The sequence below is a fragment of the Grammomys surdaster genome, unplaced genomic scaffold (genome assembly GCF_004785775.1).
Source record: "Grammomys surdaster isolate TR1022 unplaced genomic scaffold, NIH_TR_1.0 126063, whole genome shotgun sequence".
In the NCBI taxonomy this organism is placed as follows: domain Eukaryota; kingdom Metazoa; phylum Chordata; class Mammalia; order Rodentia; family Muridae; genus Grammomys; species Grammomys surdaster.
Genome location: NW_021620873.1, coordinates 4482670 through 4498120, shown reverse-complemented (window position 1 = coordinate 4498120; position 15451 = coordinate 4482670). Strand labels below are relative to the sequence as shown.

Genomic DNA, 15451 nt, shown 5'->3' with positions numbered 1-15451 from the left:
TCGGCGGTTCTGGTCAACTTCACTACCCTCCTCCACCCCCACCCCCACCCCCACCCCCTTCAGAGCAGGCTAGTCTCAAACTCAGAGAAATCTGCTTGCCTCTGTCACCCAAGAGCTAGGATTAAAGATGGGTACCACTACCTCCTGGCCAACCTTGTTCTTAAGACAAAACCAGTAAAAAGCACAAAACAAACTGAATCATGGTCTCAAAATATCTTTTCTGAAAACTCATCTACTTCTGTTGTTCCCTATCCAATTTATAGGAAAAAGAAACTCTGTGCTCCGTGGAAATCCTTGAAATTTCAACATGCCACCCAGCACTGATGCTGACAACACTGCAAAGCTTTAGATCATGGAAGTTATAAACAACTTTTAAACAAAGGTAAATGCATGTAGGATATGATTCAAATGCACACCATGTTTTCCCTTATTCTGTATGTCCAAGACTTTTTGACTCGGAACTAGGATGCTTCTCAACAAGCCCTTCGACTGGCACCGAGGAACGGTAACTTTTACCTGCCAAGTCTCCTCTGTGCTAAAGAACAGGTGAGGATCTAAACTCCTAGTAGTTGTGTCTGTAAACGATCTAACTTTTCCTTTGTTTGTTTTTAGAGACAGGGTCTCCCTATATATATAGCCCCATTAACTTTAAACTCAGTCTACTTACTCAGCCTTTTGGGTTTATAGTGTGCACCACAATGCCTGGACTACACATAAAAACAAGACAAAACAAAACAAAATCAATTCCTATGACTGCTTTGGAAATTAGTATTTCTTCTTGTAAATTCAGTGTGAGTTTCCTGACAGCTGTAGATACCATCATTACAACCCCAAAGTTAAAGAATACAGGTTAAATATTTGAAAATAAAAAAAAAATTGACAAAGAACTTTTAAAGGAAAAATAAAAATTATTTGGATGCTCTTCTAAGGATGAGAAATCAGGCTTAAATAAATTTAAGGAATATTATTTTTGTGAATACAGCTTATGCCCATAATAAAGCAATTTTATGTATCTTTATCTTTATAAGACTTTGTATTTGTTGTTTTTCTCTTTTAAAAGGATAGGTCTTGTTACACAATCCAGACTACTCTGACAGTATTGTGAGAAAGAGTGATTACTCACGGTTCATTTGTCTGTTTATTTGGACAAACACATAAAATTAGAGTTCTTAAGTGAATTTAAGTTCAGATACTCTAATTTTCTAAAACTATTTTAGAGGTACTCATTCATGGTGTTTCCAAGTAAACAATTAAATTATGTTCAAAACATATTATGGGTAAGTAGAATAGGAAAGATGACCTCTCAAGGGACACAACTGGGCGTAAGATGAACAAAACAAGAGAAACTTAAGGGTAGCAACATTTGTGGAGTCTTGTGACACTGAGCTAATTATGAATTTTAGCATATCTTCAGAATTTTTTTAAAAAAAGTTGCCACGGTGTTAAAATCACTGGTTATGTTATGAATATACTTACGTTCCTCATATATACATAAATGATATTAATAATCATGTTGGGAATTCTGATGCTTTTAGAAAGCAAGTAATCCCAAGGAGAAATTGACTTAGAAAAGCACCAATCTGTGCAAAGCATCTCTCTACATGGCTCGTTCACCTGCTGTACCTCACTCATGCAGAGGTAGACTTATTACTCTCTTCATACTTTGTGAGTTTAGGTGATCTGTCCCAGGTCACACAGAGTGCTGGGCTGAACCTCAACTCTAGGACGAGAACTTAACCACCAACCTTTAGCCTCAAAATGTACTGTCATTCATCTTTAGAAAAAAAGTGACCTTTTAAAGATCAACTTTTGATGAATGAAAAATAACTTTATTTTATAGTGAATGTTCATTTTTTTCTCTACAGAAAATGAATCTATAAAAAACAATGTTTTCTAAGCCATGGAATGAGTTCACGGATCACACAAGAAACCATAAGCTGACCCCACTGACTTCTCCTGGGAGAGACTGTACCAGATTAAGTACTGTAAGTCACAAGTAGCTGTGAAAAGACATTTTGCAAGCAACTGTCATACAGCTTACTCCCCTACCTTCCAGATGTATTCTTCAATATGGCCAGAGCATCTGGGTAGCCGTCCATGTTGTAGTCTCCAATGTGAAGTGTGAGTGGAATTGGTATTGCGGTTGGTTGTTCTTCATGTACAAATGGCACAAAGCCCCAGAGTGTACCCTTATTGACAAAATCCTGAAGCACAGGAACCCACTAAGGATAAAGAAAAAAACAGATTATTCATAATCACTTTAGAAAACCAGTCATCCGCCTGGCAGTGGTGGCATATGCCTTTAATCCCAGCACTTGGGAGGCAGAGGCAGGCGGATTTCTGAGTTTGAGGCCAGCCTGGTCTACACAGTGAGTTCCAGGACAGCCAGGGCTATACAGAGAAACCCTGTCTCGAAAAACCAAAAAAAAAAAAAAAAAAAAAAAAAGAAAGAAAAGAAAAAGAAAGAAAACCAGTCATCATTTGCAAAAGGAATGATCCACTCAAAATGCTGACGACAGCCACATTTCCTTCATTTTCACAAAGTGAGGTATTATCATTTACTCTGATGTATGTGTCAGGCACTGGGAGGACCAGTCTTCAGTAGGCTTTGTCATCAACATCTTTGCTTGAACAGAACTTAGACTCCAGAGACTCAAACAACCCAATTAAAAATGGGGTACAGAGCTAAACAGAATTCTCAACTGAGGAATCTCAAATGGCTGAGAAGCATCTAAAGAAATATTCAACATCCTTTCACATCATCAGTGAAATGCAAATCAAAACAACCCTGAGATTCCACTTCACACTAGTCAGAATGGCTAAGATCAAAAGCCCAGGTGATAGCAGATGCTGGCGAGGATGTGGAGAAAGAGGGACACTCCTCCATTGCTAGTGGGATTGCAAGCTGATACAACCACTCTGGAAATCAGTCTGACAGTTTCTCAGAAAATTGGAAATAGTTCTACTTGCGGATCCAGCTATACCACTCCTGAGCATATACCCAGAAGATGCTCCAACATATAACAAGGACACATGCTCCACTATGTTCATAGCAGCCTTATTTATAATAGCCAGAAGCTGGAAACAACCCAGATGTTCTTCAACAGAGGAATGGATACAGAAAATGTACATTTACACAATGGAGTACTACTCAGCTATTAAAAATGATGACTTCATAAAATGAAGGCAAATGGATGGAACTAGAAAATATCATCCTGAGTGAGGTAACCTAGTCACAAAAGAACAGACATGGTATGTACTCACTGACAAGTGGATATTAGCCAAAAAGAAGCTCAGAATACCCATGATACAACTCACAGACCATATGAAACCCAAGAAAAAAGGAGATTACAATAAAGTGTGGATGCTACAGTCCTACTTAGAGGGGAAAGAAAATAATCTCTGGGAAGTAGAGGGAGAGAAGGATCTAGGAGGGAGAGAGGAGGGGGAGGGAAAAGGGGGTCCAGTTCAGATATGGGAGGAAATAGTAGAAAAGTACAAAGGGTCAGGAATTTAAAAGTAGGTGTATAGCGGTGGGGAAGCGGGAACTGGTGGTAGCCACTAGAAAGTCCCAGATGCTAGGGATCCAAAAGGTTCCCAGGACCCAACAGGGAGGACACCAGTCGAAATACCCAACAAAGGGGAGCTAGAGCCTGTAGAGACCATATCCAGTGGTAGACATGGCCTCCAATTGAGGGATGGGGCCACCCACCTTAAAAATATTAATTCAGAATTCCTCCTGTCAAAAGGAAATGCAGAGACTGAAGGAAAGGCCATCCAGAAACTGCCCCACCTAGGGATCCATCCCATCTGGAGACACCAAATCCAGACACTATTGCTGATGCCAAGAAGTGATTGCCTGGTATAGCTGTCCCCCTGAGAGGCTCTGCCAGAGCCTGGCCAATACAGAAGTGGATGTACATAGCCAAACATCAGACTGACCTCGGGGAGCCCAGTGGAGACGTTAGGGAAAGGACTGTAAGAGCTGAAGGGGTTTGTAACCCCATAGGAAGAACAACAATATCAACCAACCAGATCCCTGCCCCTCCAAACCCCCCCCCCCCCCACATGGTGGGACCCATGGCTCCAGCTGCATACTTAGCAGAGGACTGCCTTAACAGGTATCACTGGGAGGGGAGCCCCTTGGTTCTGTAGAGGATTGATGCCCCAGGATAGGGGAACGCTAGGCCACTGAGGCAGGAGTGAGTGGGTGGGTGGGCGCACCCTCATAGAGGAGGGGTTGGGGAGGAGACGGGGGCTTGTGGAGGGGAAACTGGGAAGGGGGAATAACATTTGTAAAGTAAATAAATAAAATAACCAATAAAAAATGAAAAACAAATATCAAAAAACAAAGAAACTTCATGCTACTTTCGGTTTACTTTCTGTTTCCTGAGCTCCCAGCTTCCTGTTCCTGCGTCATGCTTGCCATGTGTTGCCTTGCCTCTCCACCATGATGGATTCTTTTTATCCTTCTCAATGGAACCTTAAGGCCAAATAAACTAATTTTTTCTTTAAAAAGCAACAGCACAAAAGCATCCTTATGTTAGCACTGATCCTGGACAGGCCTTAAGTGGAAGCAGGTGTACTTACTTCAATTGGCAAGTAGCCAAACATGCCTACACATGCAGTTTTTCCCTCACAAGCAATTGATTAATCTTGATTGCTGCAAACTAAAGTATATTAAAAATGATTTCCTTAGAAAAGGTCTAGAAAAAAAAAAAGAATATCTCTAAAATTTTCTAAGTTTTCCTAAGAAAGTTTAATTTACCATTGCAGGGGCGAGGGGTCCCTTAATGATAAAACAGTGAATAAACTCACTTAAGGAAAAAGTATAACTTTATATTTTGTGAATTTTAAAAAATAAACATTTAAACTGGGCAGTGGTAGTGCATGCCTTTAATCCCAATACTTGGGAGGCAGGGGCAGGTAGATCTCTGCCTTTGAGGGAAGCCTGTTCTACAGGGCAAGTTCCAGGATAGCCAAGGCTACACAGAGAAACTCTGTCGGGGGGGGGGGGGGGGAAGGACAAACAAAAGACCCTAAACTAACACTTAAATAATTTCACTTGATTTTGAAAAAAAAAAAAAAAGAAAACAAAACAAAACTGCTACTGTTACACTTTGCAAAAATACTGGAAATTTCACAAAATGCTAAGTTGGCACAGTATTCTGAAGCAATGTCCAGTGTAGTATTGCATGCCTTTAAATTCTCGTGCTCAAGAGGCAGAGGTGGTGGATCTCCATGAGTTCAAGGCCAGCCTGGTCTACATAGTGAGTCCCAGGACAGCCAGAGAGATACAGAGACCCTTTTTCAAAAATGGAAACTCCAAACAAAAACAAAACAAACAAACAAACAAAAACCCAAACCCATAAAACCAAACAACAAAATCCTAAAATAAGCCAAAACTGAAAAAAAAAAAAAAACTCAACCCAAACCAAACCAAACCAAATGAAAAAACCAAACCCATAAAACCAAACAACAAAATCCTAAAATAAGCCAAAAGTGAAAAAAAAAAAATGTTCTGAAGCAGTAAGCAGTCTATGAATGAGGGGTAAATCCATATAACTATATTTTAACAGCAATTTTTTTTTCACTCAATGTGGCCTCTGTGACACTCATCAAAGAATAATACACTGGTCTTCTGAGAGACAGGAAACTATGTAACTTTCAAGTGTTCCCATTTTGGTCTGTCACTTAACAAGTTGAATTATAGATAAAATTTTATACTTATGAACCAATGATGGGAAGCTTCTTGACCTAACGTTTTAGCTGATTCAGAAATATACAACTATACAAATATAATAAAACTTATGATAATTCAATTATTTTTAAAATGCTAAATATATAAAGATTTGTTTTATTAAGTGAATCATAAGGCTCCTAAGGCCTATAAAGGTCAGCATGATATCCTATCATTTATTAACTCCCCCCCACAAGACAATGAAGCTGATGAACTCAGTGTCATGACCTACTTTTCCATATTAATCCTCCACCATGACTCTCAATGGTTCTAAATTATTAAGCACCAGGCAAAAAAGTCAGCATGAGAACTAATTTGGTCTGCCCACATAAATAAGAGCAGACTTAGCTTTGGGAGTGGAGTATCTTCCACATACGTTTTATTACATACAGTGTGCTTTCTATAGTGCATCTAAAATGCTACATTCTATTTAGCTATGGGATCTGGAATAGTTCTCTTTGCCAAAAATCAATACAGTGGCATTTTCTACCTCAGTAGAAGAAAAGATTTAAATGTATTTTACTATATAGTTATATATAGAATTACTATAATTTTAAATTTCACTCTGTTCTGCTTCCTTAAACATATTTTTTAACTTTCAAGATTTTTTCAAGTGTATAACATCATTCCTAGCATCTCCAAAGCAGACATACCTGCCCCGTTCCAGATCTCATTAAATAGATGGCACTTTTCTGACAGTCCTGATCTTCACAGCCTGGCAGCAAGTGATCCACGTGTCCATCTCCATCTTCAAAGAGAAACATCGAGAGTCCATTGACAGTGCAGAATCAGGTGTTCATGTGTGACAGTTAAGTCCCTGCTTGTTAAATGAATCCATCCATCTGGGTAACACCAACAACTTGACGCATGGCAGTACAGTGAAAGTGAGTCATGTACAACACCACGCAGGTCTTGGTCACTTATTACTTAGACTGTATCTTGCTTTATTTCTGAGTCTTCTTTTAAATTGCAAACTTCTTTGTGGTTACATGTTGTTATATATAATTATTGAAATTAAGCCTGATTTAAAAATCATTTTAGAACTTACTTAGAATTATTAGTATTTATTACTGCTATTTCATTTTGGAGACTGAACTCTGGTGCTTGTACATATTGGACAAGTGCTTCTACCCCTGAGCTACAAGGCCAGCCTCAAATAGCCAAAAAATTTTAGAGGTAGTTCTTGATTATATTATATAATTAACTCTGTTGAGAGAGAACAAACACATGTACGCACATAGTAACACATTATTATATAGTCAATTTTAAATATGGAGGACTTATAAGTAGTTTTAAGTGTGCTTTATTCAGCATAAACTTCACCTCATGAGTTTCAGAGTTTTCTGTATTTTGGCTTCTCAAAACACTCACATATTTTCACTAAGAAGGACACAAATGAAGGGTACACAGTCATTGCAGTTTGACTGGAACTTTATAGGTTACATCAGGCTGTCTGACAGAGGTTCTTCACATCTGACTGGAGTTTTTGCAAGAGTGCTATTATTCTGTACATACCTTCTGAGACAGATACATATCAATGGCCCTAAGATCACCTCTTCTGATGCCGCTCATATATGAGGACCCCACTGTCTAAGAGTTAGAAAGCCTGCGAGCCTAGGGCTAAGTGTTTTGTGATGAGACAATAATTTAACCCTTAAACTCTGGGCATCTTTTGAGCTCTTTTAACCACTGACTGACTTGCTATGATTTACTCTGTCATTTCACTTGGGCCCAATGTAGTATTTACAGATGGATGGAAATCAAAGGATTATCAATACAGATATACTCCTCACTGTACAGAGATATATGGAGAGAGGTATATGACTAACATAAGTTTATAACACCTCAATAATTCATGTCGACAGGAAAAGAAATTAGGCTTCATGGGATAAAGATTTAGCCAATGGAGTTTGACCTTAATATAAAGTATGTTTTCCAGATCACTTCCAGTATTAAGTTCCAGTACTAAGCATCAGAAGGTACCTCCTTCCTGCTTGACTCTGTTCTCTTCTACAGGGGTGGCCACTGGGGCAGTTTCCTGAGTATCCTTATATAAATGCATACAGCATGTGCTTTGCAGCATACTCTATACAGTTTGGCTACCTTGAAAACGTAATCTACTATGTCTATATTTTAAAATGTTTAAAAATCATGTGTATGCTTGATATGTGCCTAGTTTTATTGTAACTTGTTATGCATGTTTGGATGAAATCTCTGGGAGGCCTGCTCTCTTCCGAAGGGAAATGGAGGAAGAGTGGATTTGGGGGTGAGGGGAGATGCAAGAGTGGAAACGGAGGAGAGGAGGGAGAGGAACTGTGGTCGGGATGTGATATATGAGAGAAGAATAAATAGATAAATAAATTTATGTGTATGTGTATCTCTGTGTGGTATGTTCCTATGTTCATGTAAGTGCAGGTACTCATGGAGGTCAGAAGAAGGTGTCAGATCACCTTGGAGCTAAAGTGACAGGCATTATGAATGGGCTGATGTAGGTGCTGGGAACTGAACACAGGTCCCCTGTAAAAGGAAAACACACTCTAAACTGCTGAGCCATTTCTATAGCCCCAATTAACTCTATCTTTGAGAGAGTTTGATATTGTTAAATTTGTATCTGGCTCATCCCTAGCATCCTGTTAAATTGTATGGGAAATATATTAATATGCTCTGTTCTTACCTGATATACTAACACTAAGTTTGTTCCAAGTCCAGATAATGTAACAATGAGTAACTCAGTACAGTTTTATTTTAATCTATTTGTGTAAATGGCATAGCAATACTTGAAACAATACATCACATTAAATTTTTTATCTAATTTCCATAAGGGGGTTTGGTTTTTTTTTTGTAATTTTTTATTTTATATATGTGAGTCTTCAGACACACCAGAAGAGGACATCAGATCCCATTAGAGATGGTTGTGAGCCACCATGTGGTTGCTGGGAATTGATCTCAGGACCTCTGGAACAGCATTCAGTACCCTTAATTGCAGGGCCATCTCTCCAGTCCAGAGGGTTCGTTTTTATACTTAAAACTCAAATGCCCAACACTTACTAGCTGACAAGTCAATTCTGACAGAAAATGGAGAAATATCAGAATTAAATGATATAAGACCAAATGGACTTAAGAGGTACTTACAGAACATTCTATTCAAACATTGTAGAATATAAATTATACAACTGTCTCTAAAATATCAGGGCATAACACGAGTCTTAACAAGTATAAGAACACTGGACTAACTGGCTGCACTCTCTTCAGTTACAATGGGATACTGCATATCAACAGCAAGAGAAACATGCCAATGTCTACAGACGCCTGAAGAGGAAACAACGTACAACTGAATCAATCATTGAAAAATAATCAACAATTCATAGAATACAGTGAAAATACAAGAGACTAAACCTGGTGGAATACAATGAAAATTCCTAAGAGTTATTTATAGTGTAAAGTGACTACTTTAGAAATAAAAGCAGTCTTAAGAACAGTTAATTTTATGATATACTTTAAAGTCTCAGAAAACAAACATGGTAAGCCCCAAATTAGTTCATAGAAAGAAATTAAGACCAGGACAAAATTTCATGAAAAACAAACAAATGACAATAAAACCCCACAGAAAATCAACAGAATAGTCAGTTCTCTGGCAACCCTTAGCCAAGTGACCAAAAGAAAGAAAAGACAAATTAATAAAAATTAAGGGACAAGAAGGGAACCATTGAGAGTTACACCAATGAAATTTGAAAAAAATCATTAGGTCTTACTTCAAAAAGACACAATCCACTAGTCTCAGCACAAATGTTCAAGAATGCCTTAGCACAGTGACAGCCTGAAAGGCCATGACATTTGGTAGTTTTTATTTACATTATTTTTTGTTTTAACCTTTGATGTTCAAGGAAATCTCTACAAAAACATTAGATACATATAAAAGGAAGAAACAGTGAACAGTGATTTCCCATGACAGGAACACCGTCTGTAAGACTACCTCAGACCAAATAGATAGTACACGTCTTTAAAACACTGCACGTAGCAGCTACCTTAGACCATTACCAAATAGATAGTACATGTAGTTAAAACACTGCACGTAGCAGCTACCTGAGACCATGACCAAATAGACAGTACACGTAGTTAAAACACTGCACGTAGCAGCTACCTGAGACCATGACCAAATAGATAGTACATGTAGTTAAAACACTGCACGTAGCAGCTACCTGAGACCATGACCAAATAGGCAGTACACGTAGTTAAAACACTGTACACAGCACCAAACCCTGGAAAGAGGAGAATCAGTTACCACCATTACTGGACTGTAATAGTGAAATGTCCACTTTGTAACAATGTCAACACCCAGAGCACAGAACACACAGAGAACAAGAGAAAACAGTCTACTCAATGAAGCAAAATTAAATTACAAAGAACATCTTGCTGGAAGACTTACCACTAAACTTACCAGGTTAAAAACTCAAAAATGTGACCTGAAACAAGTTCAAAAGCAAAGGAAACATGACCAGGAACTGGCAGCTATGAAGAAAATCACTTATGAACAAGATGGTATCGAAAGAGGTGCGTTCAGTGGAGAGTGAGGTCAGTGGCAGAGACAGGACAAACACTGGAGGACAGCACAACTGACATCAAGTGTGATGAGCAGAAAGAAAAAAAAATGAAGTCAGAGGAACAGACCTCAAAGGTCCTGTGAGGCACTAGTAAGCGAATCGTGAGACAAGCAACTATCATGAGCAAGGAATACTTAAACTTCTCATTCTTATCAGGAACCCTGGGGCCTGAAGACGAGGACACAGGCTGCAGAGGTGGCTGCTGGGGAGGGCTTGCTGCGAAAGCCCACGAGGAGGAGAACTCAACCGCAGGCACCATGGGAAAGCTAGGGACCATGACACAGGACACTTAGTTCACACATGGGAGAGGTAACAGTAGATGGCTCACATGGAAACTGTTAACTCAAAGGAGAAAAACAGGGTTACCGAGATGCCTCGGCCCCCAAATTTGATGAGCAAGGCTAAGAAATTCCGTATATTTTTTACTTACTTTTTAGGAAAGAATATTCAGATAAAGTTAGATCCTGGTCCCAAATGAGGAACAACAATTTGGCAGTAAGCCATAGCTAAAAAACTGACTGAATTCAAAGGAAAATTAAGGAGCCCCCCCACCCCAATATGTAGTAGAAACTTAATAATGGGCTGAATGTACTTTGATGAGAAAGTAATAAAATCTTTCAAAACAGCAATCTTATGCCAAGACAAATCAACACTTAGTGAATTTTATAATTTTATAATTTTATAATTTTATTTGACTCCCCTCTCTGCTCCCTGAATCTAAAAAACAAATAAATATACCTTTAAGAACTACACGTGTATGGCTTTGAAATAGTTGATTTAGGAAAATGGCCATATAGTATAAAACCTTTTCTAACTGAACCACCAAGCAAAGATCATACAGAGATGGACCTAGGCCCCCTGCACATATGTAGCAGATGTGCAGCCCAGTCTTCATGTGGGTTCCCCAACAACTGGAGCAAGGGCTGTCTCTAAAACTGTTTCCTGTCTATGGAATATGCTCCCCTAACTGGGCTGCCTTGTCTGGACTCAGTGGGAGAAGAGGCATCTAGCCCTGCAGAGACTTGATGTGCCAGAGTTGGGGATACCCAGGGGGACCTCTACCCTCTCAGAGGAGAAGGGAAGGGGCAAAGGGGCAGGGAGTGCATGAGGAGGGGCAGTGACTGTGATGTAAAGTGAATTAAAAAGGAAACGTTTCTAAGAGTAAAGCCATTAAAGGCGTAAAGAATAGAAGGAAAACATCAAAATATTACATGTGATTTCAAACCCTTAAAATCTTATATAAGCAGAAGTTCACGGTTGGTTGTTGTGGTGGTTTGAATAAAAATGGCTCCCATAGGCACATAAGAAGGTGTGGCCTTGTTGCAGTAGGTGTGGCTTTATTGAAGAAGTGTGTCAGAAGGAGTAGGTTTTGAGATCTCAAGCCATGTCTCTTCCTGCTGCCTGTGGATCCAGAATGAAGAACTTTCAGCTCCTTTTCCAGCATCATGTCTGCCTGCATTACCCCATGCTTCCAGCCATGACAACAGCAGACTAAAGCTTTGAACTGTAAGCCAGCCCCTATTGAATGTTTTCCATTATAAAAAGAGTTGCTGTGGTCATGGTGTTGCTTCAAAGCAATAATACCCTAACTAAGACAGTCTTCATCACTGAGGATGGATAGTCACATATTGTAGGAACTGGTGAAGAAGACAGAAGTATGTGAAGCACATGTGTGACACACAGAGCTGATACAGAACCAAACATCACTTCCTGTCTCTGCTATTTTCATCCCAGCTCTTGAGCATGCTTCTTGGCCTCTGAATCTCTATTACACAACTGTATAGTGGTATAAATAATAGTTCTTGTCTCAGAGAGATTTGGAAAGATCACTTGAAGCACATATATAACACTCTGTTGCATCCCTAGAGATGGGGATACTATTTGCTGTCTAGGTTGGTCTTGAACTTGGCTCAAGTGATCTTCCTGACTCAGCCTCCTATGTAGATTGGTTAACAGCATTCACCACTCTGCCTGGCTTACAGCAACATGCTTATAAAAATAATTCTTGATATAAAAGTTATTATTAATATGAAAGAAAAGTAAACATTTGCATATCCTAATTTCTAGATCCTTTCCATGTTACTGATATATATAAAAAAAAAACCCTTAAAAAATTCCTACCAATTGAGACTACTAGAACTACGAGGTAATGTGATGGTAGGCCAGAGAAGATTAAATACATATAATGTCCATCTGTTTCTATGTGTCACACAACTATGGAAGGGAATAGGGACAAGGAATGACCTTGTGAAAGCTGCTAATGGAACAGAATGCTCAGGGGAAAAGGAAAGTAGCAAATGGTATTTTCACCATCTTCCTACTCTTTCAGTATTGATCCAACTTACATACCTATGTAATCCTCTGTTCAGCGCTCCAGTGGGTGAAGCACAGAGGACTTATGTACTCATCTACATCCAAGAAACAATACAGCTCTGATTTTCCTAATCATTGGATGCGACATTTCTACAGAGTGAAAACTGCAGAGTTTAGACTGAAGAAAAGAAGTATTAACAAACAGCCAGATTTGTTTGAAAATAGCACAGGGTATTTAGTCCCTTCATGACATTCACAGACTTCTGCATTGCTCTGTCTGATATCAGGGGATTCTTTTCAGGTATAATTTGCCAGAGAGAACTACATTTTACCATCGTCTTAGATGCATGAATCTATCAGATCTAAGAATAGACAAGGTGTCTTCTGTAGTCACTATTATAGTACTATAGAAATCAAAGAACGCGGAGACTGTGAAGTTCACAGGGCACTGAAATGGGTTGTTCTACTAATCAGAGCAGAGTTACAGTGACACATTCACAATTACGTTCTGTTAGATTACTAAATATTGAAGCTATCTATTAAATTAGAAATTAATATGTACAACAGTGTAAAAGATATCATTATTCTATAGAAATTCTATATTCAAAGTGGCAATTTTGCTTTTACACTTATAGACATTGTTAAACAGGTTAAATATGTAGTAGTTTTGGGACTGTAATTAAGTCTGAGGTATGGCTTTATAAAACCCTCATGTATAAGTTAAGAATTAAATCATATAAAAACCTATACATATACGCTTCAGACCATACTGGGTTCCAATTTTTCCTTAAAAGTATCTAGCCAATGTAAATGCTGAGTATGTATAAGAAAATCCAAGAATCTAAAGTAGTAATTTTATAGTTTTTATATAAATTTCTCTTAGCGTCTCTTCCTGTTACTATGATTAAACACCTAGACAAAAGCAACTCAGGAGAGAAAGAGTTCATTTCAGGTCACAGTTCCAGGTTACAGTCTATCAGAGTAGGGATGTCCATCAGCAGGAGCTAGAGCAAGCTGTTCACATTGCATCATGTTCAGAACATGGAGGAATGAAGGCATGCAAGCCTGTGCTCAGTTGGCCTCACCAATTTATACAGTTCAGGATTCCCTGCTACAATTAATAATAGGTTGTCCCTCCTCCATAGGCAAGCTCAGAGACCTAGATCCTAGATGTGTCTAGATTTTGTCAACAATTAATGCTAACCATCACAATTACCATTCCCAACATCAAACATTCTAAGAATTTATCAGAACCACATCCAACATCTCTGACATCATCATAGATATCTTGTACAACTGTTTGCTATAAAGTAGATAGAAATTCTGGGACTGATCATGTCTGTTATGAGAGATCTGAGGCGACAATCTGCAAGTGGCATGGAATGGGAATACTGATGGATTAGAGGTAGTATCTGTTTCAAACAGTTCTGCAGCATTAGCAGACTAACAATACCTTGGCACTGCATATGCCACATGGCCACATGTAAAAATGAAATGTTTGTTTTAGTAAAACATTATAATAGTATTATTCTTTCTTTGCAGCGATAGAGGGAGACATGTTTAAATTGGTTGTTTTTACTAAAATCACATCAAAACAAAATTGTCAGTGAAAAGATATAAAAGGATATTGAGAAGCTGTATAAGTATTGTTTCCAATCAAATATTTTCAGTGGTCAGAAGTCAGGAATAAGAAAAATGAAAATATAAAGAGTATGAGTTATACTTTTTTTGATTCTGGGTTATTTCCTATTGAAATCCTCACCAACTTAAGAGATTCTGAATAGTTTTTAGTTCAGTCAGTCAGTTAACTTTAATGAAAACAACCACAAATACTGATACATTACTCTTTCTCTATGGATGATATTAAACACTTTGCTTTAGGATGTCATTTGAAAACATTTTTACACTAAATTTGAGCTTGATTCTTAAAAGTCAAAAGTTAATGGACATTTTTCATTTACTTAAAATAATTCATGAAAATCATTTAAGACATACTCTTTTCCAGGGTGTTGTCAGGTCAATGGATTGAACTAGAAATCACACTGGTTGAGAAAACTCAGACCCAGGAAGACAAGCAGCACATGTTCTCTCTCATCTGAGCCTCCTAGCTCTAAGTCTTCAGATGTGAGTACACAACCAGGAGTAACTAGAGAAGCCCGGAAAGTAGAACAGGAGCATGTTGGGGGTGGGGGAGCAATGGAGACAAGAATATCAAGGTGCAAGTGATCTGAAGAAAGTTGGAAAAACCAGTGTCTCTAATTAGGGAGGAGGAAGGGAGATAAATATAGAAGGAGGAGTGAGGAGGGTAAAATAACACTAAGGATGGTTGATAAGTCATAAGGAATCATACTATTAACTATCTACCTAAAATATCCAACCTCACGAACTGGATTCTTGAATTTGCTGCTCCTAGCCAGCCATTGTTGCATTAGCTGGACTGCAGCGTATAAGTAATTCTAATAAATTTCCTTTCTATACATAGATATATTCTATAAGTTCTGTTACTGTAGAGAAGCCTGACTAATACAAACATGATAGATTAACCAAGATCTGAACAAGATGGGGAAATCTCAATAAGGTTTAGCTCTACACAAAGAACTACAAACAAATAAGGAATGTGGAGAGTGCAAGAGAGTCTTCCTCAGGGAAGAGCACACCAATTGTTTATCTGATACTAAATGGTCAGTCTTAATACCATACATACAAGTAGCTTTATACAGACCGAGCAGATTATATTTATGTATTTAGGGTCTCTCTCTCTCTCTCTCTCTCTCTCTCTCTCTCTCTCTCTCTCTCT

General features: G+C 38.4%; 1 protein-coding gene across 1 annotated transcript in view; it reads right to left on the bottom strand.

The window, feature by feature from the left end:
* Itfg1 (integrin alpha FG-GAP repeat containing 1) overlaps positions 1-15451 on the bottom strand; it is a 119214-nt gene that overhangs the window by 40481 nt on the left and 63282 nt on the right. Inside the window, exons 9-10 of the mRNA XM_028755517.1 lie at positions 6394-6488; positions 2050-2222 (exon numbers count right to left, since the gene is read on the bottom strand). Of these exons, the coding sequence (XP_028611350.1) occupies positions 2050-2222; positions 6394-6488 (268 nt within the window). The remainder of the gene's footprint in view (positions 1-2049; positions 2223-6393; positions 6489-15451) is intronic.